Source organism: Phacochoerus africanus, chromosome 3, assembly GCF_016906955.1.
Source record: "Phacochoerus africanus isolate WHEZ1 chromosome 3, ROS_Pafr_v1, whole genome shotgun sequence".
In the NCBI taxonomy this organism is placed as follows: Eukaryota; Metazoa; Chordata; class Mammalia; order Artiodactyla; family Suidae; genus Phacochoerus; species Phacochoerus africanus.
This window is the reverse complement of record NC_062546.1, coordinates 81,519,548-81,539,362: the sequence shown is the minus strand read 5'-3', so window position 1 is coordinate 81,539,362 and position 19,815 is coordinate 81,519,548. Positions and strand designations below refer to the sequence as shown.

The 19,815-nt window shown below is 42.5% G+C and overlaps 1 protein-coding gene across 2 annotated transcripts in view; it reads left to right on the top strand.

The window, feature by feature from the left end:
• The window catches only part of ACMSD (aminocarboxymuconate semialdehyde decarboxylase), a 76,334-nt gene that overhangs the window by 19,055 nt on the left and 37,464 nt on the right, over positions 1-19,815 (top strand). The window contains exons 3-6 of one of the 2 annotated variants that reach the window (XM_047772064.1): positions 5,420-5,516; positions 10,879-10,928; positions 12,315-12,551; positions 17,363-17,456. In XM_047772064.1, coding sequence (XP_047628020.1) covers positions 5,420-5,516; positions 10,879-10,928; positions 12,315-12,551; positions 17,363-17,456 — 478 coding nt within the window. Of the gene's footprint in view, positions 1-5,419; positions 5,517-10,878; positions 10,929-12,314; positions 12,552-17,362; positions 17,457-19,815 lie in introns of those variants that run through there. The other variant, XM_047772065.1, reaches the window with a different exon arrangement.

The following is a 19,815-nucleotide window of genomic DNA, read 5'->3' as shown; positions in this document are numbered from 1 at the left end:
GGTTCTCTGAAGAAGCTCTATACTGTTTTCCATAGTAGCTGTACCAACTTACTTACATTCCCACCAACATTGTAAGAGGGTGCCCTTTTCTCCATACCTTCTCTAGCATTTGTTATTTGTAGACTTTTTAAGGATAGCCATTCTGACCACTGTGAGGTAATACCTCACTGTAATTTTGACTTGAAATTGTCTAATAATTAGTAATATTGAGCATTTTTTCAAGTGTCTTTAGGCCATTCGTATTTCTTCCTTGGACAAATGTTTATTTAGGTCTTCTGGATACTCTTCCAGGCTTTTCCTTCTTGTCTTCTAAATCTTCTATTTTTTTTGTTGTTGTTAATTTGTGTAAGCTGTTTGTATATTTTGGAAATTAAGGCCTTGTTGGTGGCATCACTTGCAAATATTTTCTCCCATTCTGTGGGCTGTTTTTTCAGTTTGTTTAGGGAAATATTTTCTTAACGTGGGATCAGAGCAAAAATTGATTGAAAGCCACTAATATAGTCCAGAGGTCTTATTTCATGTTTTTATTTTAAAAGTTCATTTTCCTTTATGTAAGTAGTATCTGAATAAATTCTCCTTTTTGAATTTAAGCTTATTGAAGATAAAGCTCCAGTTCCCTTGGATTAGCACTCTCCATCTTCAAAAGTAATTTCTGTTAATAGTTTGGTGGGTATCTTTCCAGACCTTTTCCTATGATATACACACCTATAGAAAGAACATAGCATTTTTTTTTTTTTTTGGCTTTTCTAGGGCCGCTCCCGCGGCATATGGAGATTCCCAGGCTAGGGGTCTAATCGGAGCTGTAGCCGCTGGCCTATGCCACAGCCACAGCAACCCGGGATCCAAGCCAAGTCTGTGACCTACACCACAGCTCACGTCAACGCTGGATCCTTAACCCACTGAGCAAGGGCAGGGATCGAACCCGCAACCTCATGGTTCCTAGTCAGATTTGTTAACCACTGGGCCATGACAGGAACTCCTACAAAGGACATAGTATTATTTAATACGTTAATGTACATTTTTTTTAGCAAAGTCAATCCAGTTTCAAACAGAAAACAAATGGTATCCTTCAATTAGAATACTTTGAAAAGAGTTAATAAAGAGCCTATTTATAAAGGTATAGGCATGTGATGAAGTTGTGGAGGCAGACAGGGGTTAGATGATACAGGGTTTTACACTAGGTTAAGGGGGTTTTGATTTCACCTTCAGGGCAATAAGAATCCATTCAAGAATTTTAAGTGGGGAGGTAACAAGAACCGATTTAGGGCTTTAAAAGTTTACTCTGGCTGCTTTGTGGAGACTGAGTTGGAGGGGAGCAAGAGCAAAAGCAGAAAGAGATGGCCTGGAGGCTGGAGCAGTCATTCAGGTGAGAGAGGATGGGACCTGGACCAGGGCTGGAGCATTGGAGATGGAGAGACGTGGACCACTACAGGATCTCTTTTGGAGGTAGAATAAATGGCATAAGGAAATGGATGGGATGGTGACACGTCAAGCAGAGGGAAGTAGAAAAATGACAGTCTCAGAGGAATGAGGAAGTTAACACCAATATCAAGGACAGAAGCGGGAGTTCCCATCGTGGCTTAGTGGGTTACAAACCCGACGAGTATCCAAGAGGATTCAGGTTCTACCCCTGGCCTCTCTCAGTAGGTTAACGATCCGGCATTGCTATGAGCTGTGGTTTAAGTCACAGAAGCAGCTCTGATCTGGTGTTGCTGTAGCTATAGTGTAGGCCTGCTGTGCAGCTCTAGTTCAATCTTGGGAATTTCCAAGAAAAGCAGCTCACAGACTTTCTTGGAGGGCTGGATATCAAGCTCAGAGGCTGCGCTAACATATACAATGACTAATTATACCGGGAAGGGGGCGGGGAAGGGCTACTCCAGCAAGGATGCAAGTGCTGCCACTCCTGGTCATACTGGTCATAGACAGGAAGCTCACACTGATGGGGCTGAGACTGAAGACCAAAGGATTGCAGCTTCCACTCCATTCATGTCTAACACCTCAGACAATACCACTAATAAAAGGTGTATTCTGCATAGTCCCTGCTTCCTCACAGCACTCACTTCCAAATCAAAGTCATATATGAGGGCTTCTGATTGGCAGAGCCTAGAGCACATGCCAGTGCCCTCCATACAAGAGAGGCTGGGAAAGTGAATTCTGAGTTCCTCCTGAGGAAGGGGGAATCATAATGTGAAAATGTCTTCACACATAGGAGTTGTTCCAAGGATGTTAGGTGGCTACAAGCACGACAAATAGAAGCTCCAAAGTTTACAGACAGAAAAAGTAAAGTTTAACTTCAGAAGGACTATCACTGAGCTAGGTAAGTAATTTAATGATATTTAAACCCAGATCTTTGAAATGTAAAGACTATGTTTTTCAGTACTCTGCTGTACTAGGTATTTTATGGTAATTAAGCTTTCCTATTAAGGAGTAAAATAAAAATAAAACTTCTAATTTGCCAAAGGAAAGTTTGTTTCTCAACTTCTTCTCTTTTGTCATCACCCCTTGCATTCCCTTCTGTGCCAAATAAAAACACATGTTCCTTTATCCTACTTATGCAGTTAGTATCTGTCAGGACTCTTGCTTGCAAATAGTAGAAACCAACAACTGGTTAATTTAAGCAGAAAAGGAAATTGTTGAAAGTATTTCAAAACCCTCAAGAGGAGTTCCTGCTGTGGAACTGAGACAAATCAATCCTGATGTCCTGATCTCAGATATTCAGTTCTGCTTGGGTGTAGACATTTGTCACAGTTACACAAGTCACTTGCTCACTGACATATTCCCCAGTCCATGAAAATATGGATCTGAGGTCTTCCTCCTGCATGTAAAATGTGAACAGGCTGCCACACTTGACGGTGAAAAGCGGTTGGCCTTCTCCATGCAGGAAGTGGGGGAGGTGTAGTCCATGGATCAGAAGGACGAAGAAGGAAACTGTGGCAAGGCCTGAGTACAAGTCATGATCCTTGGCCCAGCACAGTCATGAACAAGCCAAGAGGAAGAGAAGGACGGCAAGCTGAACTCAAAACCTTTGATCACCACATGCTTACTTGACCAGCAAGTATGACCCAAAGGTAAACTTGAGGCCCTGAAGTACCACGAGAGGTTGTGTGTCCTCAACATCAGGAGATAGCCTGGTCCCTAATTAGCTGTACATCATTAATAACTATACCAAGAATAACACTTAACATGTGTCAGACACTCTACTAAATAAGTGCTTAATATAGATTATCCTATTTCATGCTCACAATATCCTATTAAGGTAAGTCACATTTTTTAAGGTAAGTCATATAATTATACCTATTTTATTTTAATTTTTTTTGTCTTTTTGTCTTAGGGCCTCACCTGTGGCATATGGAGGTTCCCAGGCTAGGGGTCTAATTGGAGCTACAGCTGCTGCCCTACACCACAGCCACAGCAACACCAGATCCTTAACCCACTGAGCAAGGCCAAGGATTGAACTCGCAACCTCATGGTTCCTAGTCAGATTTGTTTCTGCTGCGCCACAACGGGAACTCCGATTATACGTATTTTAAAAATGAGCTAGGCCTCAGAAGTTTCTACACAGAATAGCAAGCAGGACAGAGAGCAGCAAGCAGACTCCATGCATATTTGATGTTGTAAAGCAGAAGAAACCATGGAGCCATTCATGGCTGAATGGGATGAGTTTGAACTAGTCTGTTCCACCTGCCAAAATGATTTAAATAAAATGGTCATCATCGAATGTGTCCATGACCTCTGTTCCACCCACCTTGTTCTCTGGGCCAAAAGAAGTCCAAGTCCAACTTATGAATGCCTTAAATGCTGGGTAATAAGCTGGAAGTGATATCTCCTCATGGAGCTGAAGAGGCCACAATGAAGACAGGCTGACTAAAGAACCAAGAATCTTCTTCCTCCCTACAGCAACAGCTGACCTGTCACACCAACTAAAGAAGTCTCTGCACTGGTTATGTCAAATCCTCTAGGAGGGAGTTCCTGTCATGGCGCAGTGGTTAACGAATCTGACTAGGAACCATGAGGTTGTGGGTTCGGTCCCTGCCCTTGCTCAGTGGGTTAACGATCCGGCGTTGCCGTGAGCTGTGGTGTAGGTTGCAGACGCAGCTTGGATCCCGAGTTGCTGTGGCTCTGATTCGACCCCTAGCCTGGGAACCTCCATATGCTGCGGGAGCGGCCCAAAGAAATAGCAAAAAGACAAAAAAAAAAATCCTCTAGGAGATCCAAGGAGTCCAAAGTAAACACTTTGAATTTAAGTGACAGAGAGGGAAAAACATTCAGAAGTTCCAAATTCAACATCTCTGCAGAGCATAATAATAACAGCTTTTGGCTTATGGAACCTCTGTTCAGCCAACTCAAGGACTCTGTTCTTTTTCTCCATGGATGGGAATCTGTGCCTGAGTATCTTCCTTTTCTCACAGTCTTTCCAATCTCCATACTTATGACCTAAATTTTTAGTGGTAGATTATTAACTTGTCTTTTTTCCTCCATTATATATCCTTAAAGTGTTGAATCAGTCAGAGAAAGTGTCTTGCCCAAATTAGGTTCTAAATAAATATTTGTTTTACAAATTGAACAGAAAAATGACCAGCAAACTAAAGTTCAGAGATGTTTAACTCATTCATGGTCACACAGCAGTAAGTTGCGGAATACGGATTTGAATCTGAGCAGACTGATTTGAGGGACCTGGAACAGAACTTTTCCCTTTTCTTAAGGATCAGCAATACAAGGCCCAATTTAGAGGCCACCACCATGTTTTTGTTTTGTTTTGTCTTGTTTTGTTTTTTGCCATGCTTTGAAGAGCCATTTAGTTTGCCCCTCCACCCCAAGTATTAAAAAGCAGTGTACAAAGCAGGCATGATGGCTAGTGGAAGTCAGCAGCTCAGCACCAAATTTCATATGTGCTGCTGCTAGACTTATTCACCACACCACCTGCCTCCTCCAGCAAGTGTCGACATCAGTGGACCCTGTTTTGCCATACAAATTATTTACTCTCACTATCCATCTGGTTATCCTCTATAAAACAAGAGGGTTGGACTAGATGGTCTATCTTGGAGGTCCTTTCCACTTCTAAAATGTTATGAATCTAGAGTTTTCCTGATGATGAGCCATTCCCTCTGGTCTTGTAGCTAGTCAGATTGGCAAGGTGACCGGTCATCCCCAGTCTTGCAGTCCCAGAAGGCCATAACCATGACCTTGCTCTATGTCCAGCCACTAACACCCATAGAGCACACGCCTTCAAATCCAAGCCAATATTAAGGCACAAAGATAAAAAGTTTGGCTCTGTTAAATAAGCAGATTTCTACTTCTTTGAGGATCAAGTAAAAACTCCTAAGAAGGTTAGGGGAGAACCAGATTCCAAAGCACGTAAGGAATGATTAATCTATGTAAACTTAGGTCTCTTTTTGCTAATGTGATTTTTCTATCCTAGGGAGAAGCAAAGATGCTGAAAGATGGGAAGGTCTTCAGAGTGGTCCAAGAGAACTGCTGGAATCCAGAAGTCCGTCTTAGAGAAATGGACCAAACAGGTACTTATAATGAGAAATGCTACCAATGTTTGCATCTGATGTAAGAGTCTGAAGTAAGGGTAATATGATGTAAGAGTCATTTGCCACTAAAGTCTGTTCATGCCACTTTATGTGGTTTTGTGATGGCAACTTCTGACCCCTTCTTTCCACCAGACTATGTTGTTCCAGCTTCACTGGACGAGAGATGGCACCTTCCACTATGATGTTTTTAGAGTGTAGATTTTAAATTTTTTGAAATTAGATATACACTGTTCTAAAGCAGGATACTATAGTAGCAAAAAGAATAAAATGGTATTTTGTTATTTTTAAAAATTTTAAGTTCAGGAGTTCCCATTGTGGCACAGTGGAAATGAATCCAACTAGGAACCACGAGGTTTTGGGTTTGATCCCTGGCCTCTCTCAGTGGGTTAAGGATCCGGTGTTGCCATGAGCTATGGTGTAGGTCACAGACACAGCTCGGATTTGGCGTTGCTATAGCTGTGGTGTAGGCTGGCAGCTGTGGCTCCAATTAGACCCCTAGCCTGGGAACCTCCATATACTATGGGTGCGGTCCTAAAAAAAGAAGAAAAAAAGACCCAAAAAATATTTTATGTTCAAATGCAGAATATTTACTTATAGAGCAAATTAAAACAGTAAAAATTAGAATTCACAGATTAAGGATGACCACTGCCTACTTCAGATTTAGGATCCATTTTCTTGCCGTATGTAGTTTGTTTCAGTTCACCATACATAGAACATCCCCACTGATGCATAAGGGGTGGAAATGGGAGCAGTTTACAGAAAAGTTAATCATGTAATCTCAACCAAACCAAACCAGCAATTTGAAAGGGGAGAACTAGGAAGTTTTTGTTTCCAAGCTGAATCTCTAACAATTTCTTTTGTATTTTTTTCTGCTTTTTTTTTTGTAATTACTCAATGAATTTTATTACATTTATAGGTGTACAACAATCATCACAACCAAATTTTACAGCATTTGTATCCCAAGCCCTCAGTGCATCCCCCCACCCCACAACCCATCTCATTTGGAAACCATAAGTTTTCCAAAGTCTGTGGGTCAGTATCTGTTCTGCAAAGTTCAGTCTGTCCTTTTTTCAAATTCCACATGTCAGTGAAAGCATTGGATGTTGGCGTCTCATTGTATGACTGACTTCACTTAGCATGATAATTTCTAGGTCCATTCATGTTGCTAAAAATGCTGGTATTTCATTCATTTTAATGGCTGAGTAATATTCCACTGTGTATATGTACCACTTCTTCTTGATCCACTCCTCTGTCGATGGACATTTAGGTTGTTTCCATGTCTTGGCTATTGAAAATAGTGCTGCAATGAACACGGTAGTATATGTATCTTTTCTAGTCATGGTATTCTCTGGATAGATGCCCAAAAGTGGGATTGCTGGATCAAATGGTAGTTCTATATGTAGTTTTCTGAGGAATCTCCATCCTGTTTTCCACAGTGGTTGCACCAATTTACATTCCGACAGTGTAATACAGTGTAATACAGTTGCTTTTTCTCTACAGCCTCTCCAGCACTTATTGTTTGTAGACTTTTTGATGATGGCCACTAACAATGTCTAAGCTTGCATTCCCTATCCTATATTTAGAAATTAAACAAGTCCCCACAATTAAAGAAATTTATGAGGGTAGGGAGTGAACATAAAATAAAATGAAATAAATAAAATAAAATAAAATAAAAATTGTGTGACAGCCACAGTGCACTTTCACTTGCTACTGGTTGGCTGGCTGTGCCACTGAGGAGGACATGCTCCAATAAGAGCACCCAGCCTCTGGACACGCATGGGCTGTGCCCAGGGACTGTGCTAGAGAACTCCCCATGACAACACTGTCAGGCCTGAATTTTGACATCAGTGGACTAGATTTAATCCAGAAAGCAAACAATTCATATACCCCCCCAAAAAAAAGAGCCACTTAGATCCACTACCTTCTTAACCAAAGACAAATGTATAAGAAGCTCAAATATACACACAGAAATGGCAGGAAACATTTTACTCCAAGGTCTGCACAAAACGAGTTGACCTATCAGCCCCAAATGAGAAGGTGGTCTCTGGCATGTTAGAATTTAATATAGACACTTTAAGCTAGATATTGCTTTATATTTTTAAATAATTAAAATAAATCTCAATTGCATTCAAATGGAACTTTGCAGAAAGCCTGAAGCACTTCTGTAGAACATAGCATACATGCTCCTGTTCTGGATGAGGGTGGGAGGGAAGCTGGACCTAGAACAGGCTTCCCAGACCACCAGCAAAGGCCAGGGTTTTGCTCTAAATGCAAAGCACAACTGAGCGGCTCCCACCTCTCAAGGAGAAAACTAGTGGAAAGGAGACTAGGATGACTGGCATCAGAACCCCTGCTCACAACTGCAGTTTAGATGAAAAGTGTCTCCTTTGGTTTTTGTTGTGTGTTTTATTCGATGATTATTCTTGAGAGAACAGTCATGTCTGACCCTTACCAAGCATTTACTTTAGGCACTGTTCTCAGCACCTGACATGTATTAACTCAATTTCTATAATAACCATAGGAAGTAGCATCTATTATGCCCATTTTACAGATGAAGAAACTAAGGAACAGAATTTAAGCAATATGCCCAAGATCACACAACTTGTGGGGGGCAAAACCAGGATTTGAACCAAGGCAGTCTGGACCCAAGGGCTTAACAAATGCATCCTACTGCCTCTTCAGAGGTGAGAAAATAAAATGATGAAGGCACAACACAGAAGAATCCAGCAAACCATGCCATCTTCACAGGGAGAAAATGGAATTGGCAGCCCCCAGATTACTTCATCACATCTCTACGTGGCAGACATTGTTGCACCTACTGCCACCTGAGGGGTCCGAGGATGATAAATGATTTGCTCCGGATCAAACAGCAGTAAATGGCAGAGCCAAGATTGAACCTAAGGCCATCTCCCTCATTCCATCACTTTTCCCCAGGGAGCTTTTCCCAAGCCTTCCTCAGGTTAAGAATTGCCTGGGGTGCTTATTAAAAAAATTTTTTTCAGGCCTCATCACTAAGTCAGAGTTTCCAAAGGAGGGCCTAGGAATTTGCTTTTACAATGTTCTCTTCCCTCAGCCCTGGTCCCTGCCCATTTTACTCAACAGGTGAATTTGGGGCACATTGTGCTTTGCCAAACTATTAAACACCCTTTTAAAATATATATATAAGGAGTTCCAGTCATGGATCAGTGGTTAATGAATCCAACTAGGAACAATGAGGTTGCAGGTTCGATCCCTGGCCTCGCTCAGTGGGTTAAGGATCCGGTGTTGCCGTGAGCTGTGGTGTAGATCGCAGACGCGGCTCAGATCCTGCGTTGCTGTGGCTCTGGCGTAGGCCAGGGGTTACAGCTCCGATTGGACCCCTAGCTTGGGAACCTCCATATGCCGCGGGAGCGGCCCAAGAAATGGCAAAAAGACAAAAAATAAAAATAAAAATAAAAAAATTAAAAATATATATAAGCTTTAATTGGATTAGACTTGTTTTTTCCCCTCTCAATTCCCAGAGACCAAAGAACATGTATCCAAATCAACCAACACATAATAATGTAATTTACTATGTTAATACAAAATATGGTGATAAACGATGGCCACTAGGGTATACGAGCAAGGCTGGACAAGTGCGTCATCCCACCACTTGCAAGCCATGTGACCTTAGACCAAATCTATAAAATGGAGAAATTAAATAGAAAAATGTAAGCAAAAGTATTTGTGTAAAATGTAAGAAGTTTACAGTTGAAAGGGACTTAACTGTTTTAAACTAATCAGCAAACACAAGTCACATCTTGTGACAATTTTTTTATTTTTTATTTTTTGGTCTTTTTAGGGCCACACCTGCAGCATATGGAAGTTCCCAGGCTTGGGGTTGAAATGGAGCTGCAGCTTCTGGCCTACACCACAGCTATAGCAACACCAAATCTGAGCTGCATCTGTGATCCATACCGCAGATCATAGCAACGCTGGATCCTTAACCCACTGAGTGAAAGTGGGGATCGAACCCTTGTCCTCATGGATACTAGTTGGGTTTGTTACCTCTGAGCCATGACAGGAATTCCTTGTGACAATGTTTAACAATGCTCTCTAATCAAAAGATGTAGTGTCTAGTCCTCACTAAACAATGATTTGTCTTTTCCTATCTTGGGTATGTTCAATGTGCCAGGCACTGCTCTGGACACCAGGGGTAGAACATGGACAGACAGGCACACATGGTGTTTACATTCAAGTAGGGGAAGTCACAGGATAAGCAATTAAACACAGTCATGACAGACTGTAATAACTATCAGAAAAGGAAAGGAACAGAACAATGGGATAAGTGGATGGAGTTGGGAAAGGGCTCTCTGAGGATCTGACATTTGAACTGAGACCTCAGGGTGAAAAGGAGCCCATCCTGTGATGAGCCAAAAGAGCATTCCAGGGAGATGGAGCAGCAGTGCAAAAGTCCTGGGGCAGGAAAGAGATCCAAAGAACAGGCAGGAGGCCAATGAATCACAATGTGAGCCCCCAGGAGAGACTGTGTGGGGTCTTAGAGGCCATGCTCAAGTTTGGATTTTACTCTAAGAGTGATGCAAAGTGCTTGGAAGTTTGAGGAAAGGAGTAACTTGTTCTAAGTTTTAACTCTTACTCTGGCCTTCAAGTGGAGAAAAAAGAAAGAGGACAAGAGTGGTAGTGGGAGACCACTTGGAGGCATCTGCAGTGGTTCACATAGGAAACGCTGGTGGCCTGGACCAGACAGTGGCAGGAGATGGGGAGATGTGAGCAGATGAAAGGAACAGAAGTAGAGCTAACAGGACTTGCTGGTGGGTTGGATGGGGGTACAAAGGTAAGATGCCTCTGTTAGTCAGCATCTCTCCTGACATCCCAGCTCCAAGAGCTTGAAGATAAGTGGTTCTGAGCATCCTGGATGCTGGATTCTGGAGCCACACCTAGGGTCTCATTCTGGGCATTCCAGATGGCAGAACTCCCCTTCAAAGATGAATGGAAGGGGCCAGGAAGATGGCTGAGAAATATACTCTGTCATGCATGACCTGAGATGGAATGCCCTAAAAATAATGATGGGAAATATCTTGCCTAAATAAAACTTCACAGGAAAGAGGGTTGAAATAGCCTCTGAGTTTTTCAGTTTTTCTTGAATGATCTCATTTTGGTTCAGCCTTTACTCCTTGCCTTATAACTGAGGCTGCAGGATGAGGGAAGCCTGGGGCAGAGACCCTGAGAGAAGAGGGCCAGGGAGGAAGTGAGGGAGAGGAGAACAGGAGGAGGGAGAGATTTCTGGGCTCCTCAGCTTGGGGAAATGCAGAGGTGCCCGGGCCATTCTTCTCATTAGCTTTGCCTTTGTGTCTGTGTCTAGGAGTGACCGTGCAAGCCCTTTCCACGGTTCCGGTTATGTTTAGCTACTGGGTGAGTGTGAAACCTCAATCCATCTCCTTGGTGGGCAAAGGCTCACAGCCAGCTCCCTAGCAAGCAGACCGATGCCCCATGTCTTGACATTGCGCACCAACTGTCCCCTTTAAAGATAAGCTGGGTCCCTCACTTCTCACACCGAACTATCCCCTCCCAGGCCTGACTTCCTTGCATGTCCTTGCTCCAGAACTGCCTGGCCCAGTGCGGCAGCCAACAGCTGCATGCTACTATGTAAGTCGCATTGTACTTCCACTGAACAGCACAGTTCTAGGCCCAACCCTAATTTCCATCAAAACTGACCTGCCTGCTGACTCATTCCTGTAGTTCCTGGCTCAGTCATTGATGAGCTAGTTTATTCTAGTTTACTCTAAAATAATCATGATTTTGAAGTAGTGAAAGCAAAGATAATGGCCTAATATGCTGTCTCTCCCATGGAAACAGACAGTTCAAAACAGGATTCCACAAGTTTGATGCCTTTCCCCAAGTGATTAAGTCTTGAGTGCTAGAAATTTCTGGCATGACTGCAAGCCCAAGGAAGGACATTTTTGTACATAGTTGGGCGTACACTAAGAACCTGCTCAGCCAAATAAATATTCATGAATGTTGTGATTTAAGGAGCAATGGAAATACCACCTGGTCATACATACTTCCCCCATCTCTGGTCATAATTCCCGTATTAGTGATTCAATCCTTATCTGTTCCTATGATGAGATTCACTACTTAAAATACAACTACCATAAGACCTCAAGACACCTGAATTTATTGGGCTGGGTGCTACCTTGACTGGACAACTGGGATTGCAGGAGAGTACTAAATTCTTGGCAGTGGAATGGGATGATGGTGAAAGGCAAGATAGCAATGAAGGAGGGAGAATTAGAGGAATGGAAAGCAAACTTTGCATCAGCATCTTGCTAAGGTAACTCTGACCATCACTATCAATTGGAAGGACAGGAAGGAGGACAGACAGGGACAGAAGAGTTCTGTGAGCAGCCCAGCACCTCACCAGAAAGCATGATGTCTGGCACAGGAGGCCCAGCTCCTATGTGAGGACAACAGGGGTGCCTAGGTGTGCCGCCCTGCAGGCTCCTCTCTGCAGTTGGTGGGGTGGCCCATCCTCATTCCATGTCTAGTGTAGGATTCCAGGCTCTTCTGATCACAGCCTCAGTTTTTCTAATTAATCAGCAATATGCCAGCAATTTCCTTTGCCTCAGCAATTATGGTCTTCTGGGTCTCGTGTGGCCAACTGCATATCTCAGACTGTGCTTCAGCGTTCTGAGGGGCAAAGCCACTGAGTGACACATGATTGAGCCCAGAGGAGGTGCTGATCAGAGTAACTAAATAAGTAGGTTTTGAACGATGTGTTTTCCCTTTACCTGTCTCCAGGCCAAACCTCAGGACACTTTAGACCTGTGCCAGCTTCTAAACAACGACCTAGCTGCCACTGTTGCGAGCAACCCCAAGAGGTTTGTGGGTCTGGGGACGTTGCCTATGCAGGCCCCTGAGCTGGCTGTCAAGGAGATGGAGCGCTGCGTGAAAGAGCTGGGCTTCCCGGGGGTTCAGATCGGCTCCCACATCAACGAGTGGAACCTGAACGCGAAAGAACTCTTCCCTGTGTACGCAGTGAGTACGGGGCACTCACTCAGCCTACGCGGAGCTGGGCTCGGCACTGGGCTGAGTGTCCCTGTGCCAGAGGGATGCCTGATGACACGCTAGATATAGAGGGAAATGTGGAAAGACTCTCCCAAACGAAGGGCCATCCTAGTAGAAGAGGGCCAAGTAGGAACGCTTACTAGGCCAGCTCTGGGTTAACTCAGTGAAACCTCTCTTTTTCCTAACTCCCTCGCTCTCCTTTTAAATTTTCATTTGGTAGCCAAAATACTACATTCATGACAGTCACCGTGCAAAAGAATCAGGTTAATGACATGCCCCCCACCCAAAGTATTTGTTTTTGCTTTGGAAAAAAATTCTTATCATTTTTTCAAAATTATTAATTTGGAAGAAAACCATAGAAAATATGGAAAAGTTTAAAGACGAAAACCACTATACATAAATTAAACAAAGATTTACTGTATAGCACAGAGAATTATACCAAATACCTTGTAATAACCTACAATGGAATATAATCAGCAAAAAACCGAATCTCTATGCTATACACCTGAAACTAACAGAGTGTTGTAAATCAACTATACTTTAAATAAATAAATAGTAAAACAAAAATAACCCATAATTCTGCCATCCAAAAATGAATAACCACTGTTGTAGTTCATTTATTTGCATAATCTGCATATATTTATATTTTAACGAAAATGGAATTCCGTTATACATGTGATTTTGTATCTTAATTGAGAATTTCCAACTTAGGTGAAAATTCTCACAAGCATGATTTTAAAATAACTGCAAAACAGTTCAATATATAGATACGTTTTATTTAACCAACCCTCAATTAAGATACTTTTAAAAATGTAGTATAATAAGAATATGCAGTTCCCATTGTGGTTCAGAGGTAATGAACCCGACTAGTATCCATGAGGACATGGGTTTGATCCCTGGCCTTGCTCAGTGGATTAAGGTTTGGCATTGCCATAAGCTGCGGTGTAGGTCGCAGATGTGGCTCAGCTCTGGCATTGCTATGGCTGTGGTGTAGGCTGACAGCTGCAACTCTGATTTGACCCCTGGCCAGGGAACTTCCATGTGCCCTGGGGGTTTCCCTAAAGAATACACAGAAAAGGAGTTCCCGTTGTGGCGCAGTGGTTAACGAATCTGACTAGGAACCATGAGGTTGCGGGTTCAATCCCTGGCCTTGCTCAGTGGGTTAACGATCCGGTGTTGCCGTGAGCTGTGGTGTAGGTCGCAGACGCGGCTCAGATCCCGCGTTGCTGTGGCTCTGGCATAGGCCAGTGGCCACAGCTCTGATTGGACCCCTAGCCTGGGAATCTCCATATGCCGCGGGAGCAGCCCAAGAAATGGCAAAAAGACCAAAAAAAAAAAAAAAAGAATACACAGAAAAAATAATACCATTAAAACTTTAACATTTGATGAAACTAAATGGTAAATGTATGGATGTTCACTGTACTATTGTTAAAACTTTCCATATTTGAAATATTGCATAATAAAACATATTTTCAAAAACTCAATGCCATCTATTTTTGAAATATCCAACAGAAGTGTCCATAGTCCCATAGTCCTCCCTACCAGTTTTCCTCTACCTTCTGCTCTTCAGAATAACCAGAAATAAACCTGCTTTCCTTAGTTCCAGGATTCAAGATGCATACCTCTAATCGACTGCATATTTAAAAAATTTCTTACTTCCCTCCCAGAATTATAATAGTAAAGTTTTCTGTTATTTTCATTGTAAATGCAAAATATTCAATAATTAATCAAATAGATGTTGGTGGACTCACTGGGCACTATAATCACCGATCATTTAAAGTTTATTGAGCTCTGATGACATGTAGAACGTTTTCCATATTTATATCTATGGACACTGCCCACCAGTTGGGGGATTGCCTGTTAAATTGCCTCATAATGACCTGAAACATTTAATGTTCCTCTAAACATCAAACTCCCAGAAGATTATTGGCTGCAGTGGCTGAACTAAAACTGAAAATTTTCTAGAAACTTTAATGAGCTCTGAAAGAGGATTTATTTACTTGTGCATGGAAATTGTTTCAGCACAGTATAAGCAAGCCTTCAGCTGTTGTCATTCTATTATTCTTTGGAATTGGCTTTATGAATTACTAAAGGGCTCAGAAGGCAACAGCATCCAGTTGGGGTCCAAGTGGGTATTTTCATTTATGTGACCAGCTCAGTCAATCATTCTAACTAGGCTGTTTTGGGGGCTGCCAGTCTCTGTGGGGATTCAGGAGAATATCCTGGCTCTTTTTCTTGTGATGTCCTGGGGTTGACAGCACATTTGTTTATTTAGCAAGACTTGCCAGCCTCACCACTTTCTAACTTGCATCTCTTAACATGGTGAACCAAATGAGAGGAGTTTCCATGAGCCTGGCTGGCTTGGTCATTTCAAGGTGAGCCTGAGCTCCAGAGCTCCCTTCTTAGTGGGCAAGCCCAGCAGCACACACTCAGGTCAGTTTTCAGGTACAAAAATGACCTTGTTATGAGTATGAGGTAGTGGCCACTGTTGACCATTTATCATCCACAAGACCTGAGTAAGTTACATAGCCTCTATCTGCCTTAGTTTCTTTCTCTGTAAAATGGGAGTAATAAAAGTGCTTATCTCACAAAGGGTTAAGCTATTTAACAATTGTAAAATTGTAATATACATAAAATATATATTAAATATATAATATATATTATATAAAATGGGAGTAATAAAGTGCTCATCTCTAAAGGTTTGAGTTAACAACCATAAACTGCTATATACATAAAATACATATATTAAATATATATAATATATAAATACATAAGTATATATAACATACACACATATATATAAAACAGCTTTGGCACATGGTAAATTCACAATAAGAGTGAGCTATCATGATTTTAACGGTACAAGTGACTTCTTTTATATGCTCTACAATATCTCACATGCAGAAAGAGATAAAAAATATTTAATCTGAGGAGTTCCTCTCATGGCTTAGTGGTTAACAAATCCAACTAGGAACCACGAGGTTGTGGGTTCGATCCCTGGCCTCGCTCAGTGGGTTAAGGATCCTGTGTTGCCGTGAGCTGTGGTGTAGGTCGCAGACGCAGCTCAGATCCCGAGTTGCTGTGGTTCTGGCATAGACCGGTGGCTACAGCTCCAATTAGACCCCTAGCCTGGGAACCTCCATATGCCACGGGGTGCAGCCCTAGAAAAGACAAAAAAAAATTTAATGTGAAATTAATAGAAATGAACCATCACGGGTTACGGAATACAGTTTTATCCTAATGAGGTGTGAGATCCCACTGAGATGCCATGATCACATGACTTTGTCAAGCCCAAACCATCCCAAAAAGTTAATACTCCCTCTCAAACAGGCTGCATCCATTATTAGAAACCAATTAGCTCCTTTCCCTTCAAAAGATTTATATCTCTTCTGTTCCCCAGAACCTGTTGAATTAGAAGTCCTTTCTTCAGTCTACCCTTTGCCTGTTCCAGCATCCTCTTCTGTCCCAGGATTATTTCTCCATTTTGACAATACTTACATACACAAGTCACATTTCATTAGGCTGGTTAGCCCAAATGTTCATATGTAGAGGTAGGATGAGTCACTCCAGCACCCCAATATATTTGGAAAAGAAATTTTCTAAGGAAAATCCTTTTTTTGAACCCTTGATAAGCAACTAATATTAAAGGCCTATTGAGAGGACTGTTTTAATTAAACATTGTGTTGAGTAAAGGTCGTTTCTTCCAGACGGTATTTCCATTTCCCTGAAGATCCTGGAGTAGGTTTGCTCATGACATTCTTTTCAGTACCTGCTTGGCTGAGGCACTGAGAGCTCTTTCTTTTTTAAAGTCATCGCATTCACAGCAGACCGTTCAAGGGCTCAGCTGTGGTCCTGAGGCTGCTTTGTGAATGTCTGTAGATCTCACAGATTCCCACCCAGTGTCAGGCTCGGAGTGGCCAGATGGCATAGGTCAGGCCAGCCTGCTCCAGCCCAGTCATGAGCCCCTGGCTCCCAGCCCATTGCTTCCTCACTTTCCACCTCATCCGGCCTCCAAGTGGGGGAGAGGAAGGAACACTCCAACCCTAATGCCAACAATTCAGTCTGAACAGTCCTTCCAAAAGAGTGGACCAAATAGGAACCAGCAGGGGAAATTTCCTCTGTATGTGTGAGATGTGAGATTCAGTCCTTGAGTGTTTTGCTCTCAGCCAAAATGTTCCAGCAGATGTTTCTGTGACTTGTTTTGCCAAACCATATATTAAATCCATCAACCTCAATGGTAAACCCACCAACACTCTTGTTAATTCTAAGTGTTCCTTTTATTTTTAAAAGAACTTTGGCCACACTCATGGCATGCCAAAGCTCCTGGACCATGGATCGAACCTGTGGCACAGCAGCAATCCAAGCTGCTGCAGTGAAAACTCCAGATTCTTAACTCACTGCACCACAAGGGAACCCTTAAGTGTTCCCTTTAGTTTCCAAACAGGAGCAGAATTTATCAATAATTCTTTTAGAAGTTCCCCTGTGGCACGGCTCTGCCATTGCTGCAGCCATGGCACAGGCTATAACTGTAGCACAGTTTCGATCCCTGGCCCAGAAACTTCCATATGCCACACAGCAGCCAAAAATAAATAAATAAATATTTAAAAAATAAAAGCAAAAAAATATATATTCTATTATACAGATCAGAAAAAAAGCTTTCAAAATATTGTAATTTATTTATTTGAATCAATATAGACCCCGAGAAAAGCACCTTCCCTAAAATAGTACCTTGTATTAGCTAGCGCATCCAAATGACCCTTTCTCTCATTGCTTCTTTGAAGGAGGCTGAAAAGCTGAACTGTTCCCTATTTGTGCACCCCTGGGACATGCAGATGGATGGACGGATGGCCAAATACTGGTTCCCTTGGCTCATAGGTTTGTGTCAGTTTGGGATCTGGAAAAAAGAATCAAGCCTTTGTTTTTTTTCCGATTAGCTATGTATTATGTCAAAGAGAAAAAGTATAAATAATAGTTATTGAGCTCTTACTCGGATAGTGCTGTATGTGTTACCACACTTAATTTTAATCTTATCCACATGAAACTTTATGAGGTTGTCATTATTATAGCCATTTTATAGATAGAGAAATTGCTTCTCAAGTGGTTATTTGGATAAGTTGCACAAGTGGCAGAGTTAAAAAGTGAAAATGGAATTTACATAGATCTGTCTGGCTCAAAAAAAGCCACCTCACTACACAGACTCCCAAAAAGGCTCTGAAGAACAGTGGCCATACCTATCTAATAGGTGTTTTAGAAGCCAGTGATGGCATAAGCCCTTATAAATGAGAACTCTGGAGTTACAAAGGTCAACTTCCACCACCCAAGGATCTGAGGACCTAGAATGCAGATGACCAGGCTTTCTTTCAAGTACCCTCTTACCTGCCCCTCTCTTCTACTCTTTGCCACCTGCACTGCTTACCCATGGGTCCACCTGAGGACAAGGGAAGGGCAAAGAGAAGAGACTCTACTGGACCTACTAAGCTCTGGTGTGGAACTGCTCTGCATACTCTTCCTGCTCTCACATTTTATGCCCCTGTTACTGCTTTTGCAGATCAATGTATTTAGCAAGATAGCTTCCTACCCATCCTCCACCAAATTCTTGCACAACAATTATTTGGAAGAGATAACCTAAGGAGCCCTAATGCTGTCCAGCTTCAAAGACAATCTCATACTAATTCACATAACATTATGACAAGTCCCACAAACTAATCTGCATTTCAATTTCCCACAGGAGAAACAAAGGAGAGCATTTACACAAAAGATCACTTTATCACTCATTATGCAGCACATATATATTGATCCTCTCCAGCATGCCTGGCCCTGTACCAAACACTACTATGTACCAGACATGGACAAAACCTCTACCCTCCTGAAGCCTATGATCTGGTTAGAGGAAAAGAGATGATACACAAACAGATCTTAAACAAACAGGCTAATTTCAGATTTTTATTCTGGATGCAAAGTTCCAGAATTTTATTCTGGATCTAGCAGATTGGAAGATTCCCAGCAGGGGAGAGCCATGATCTAATTTACATTGTAAATATTCCACTTTGGCTCCTGTATGGACAATGATTGTGGGGATATGGTTCAAGTAGTTAATGGAAAGCAGAATCACAGGACCAAAAGGCAATGATACTGTCCCTCCTCTGGCCTGCAGGAAACTTTGCCCACAAACCACTCCCAGATGGATGTGAATCCATCATGCTTCCAGAATTCCTAAGAGGACAAGGATCCAGGGAGCCAGGGGCATCTCTGTCCATGGAATCACAACTGACCTAAGCATGAAAAGCAACCAGTAAAATCCAATTTGGCAGCTAGAGAGTCAGGCCTCCCCTGAAGACACAGGGCTCAACCACAGAGCCACCAGAGATTTCTTAATCATAGTCTGAAAAGCAGTCATTTGGAAATATAGCCCAGTCTGATTCCATGGAAGCGAAGGCAGCATGCGTGGACCTGCTGTCTCCTTTAGAAGCACAAAGCACTCAAAATAATTTAATAAGTTATTTTCAATCTCAGCTCTAAGCAGCAGCAAAGACTTGGCAGGGGAGTTCCCATCGTGGCGCAGTGGTTAACGAATCCGACTAGGAACCATGAGGTTGCGGGTTCGGTCCCTGCCCTTGCTCAGTGGGTTAACGATCCGGCGTTGCTGTGAGCTGTGGTGTAGGTTGCAGACGCGGCTCGGATCCCGCGTTGCTGTGGCTCTGGCGTAGGCCAGTGGCCACAGCTCCGATTCGACCCCTAGCCTGGGAACCTCCATATGCCGCGGGAGCGGCCCAAGAAATAGCAAAAAGACAAAAAAAAAAAAAGACTTGGCAGGAATATTAATATTAGTTAATATTTACTGAGCACTTACTATGTGGTAAGAAGTAACCCATTATTATCCCCATTTTTACAGATGAGGAAATTGAAGCACAGGGAGGCAACTAGTATTGGTTGAGTATCTCCAGTGTAAAGTTCCGGCTAAGAACTTTCCCGACATCATTTGCAAGGCTCCACAGTAGCCTCGTGAGATGAGCAATACTGTCCCCATTTCACAGGTGAAGAAGTATAGGCTCAGGGGTATTAAATAACTAGTCAAAGGCCAAGAAGCAAAAAAACTGGAGGAGTAAGGGTTCAGCCTAGACTCACTGTACCTGCTTGTCCCACTGCATCCAAAATGGAAGCTGGGAGAATCAGAAAAGGCCTGGTCCTCTGGGTTCCTTGACTGTTCTGTTGTTCTAGCCATTAGATAACTCTA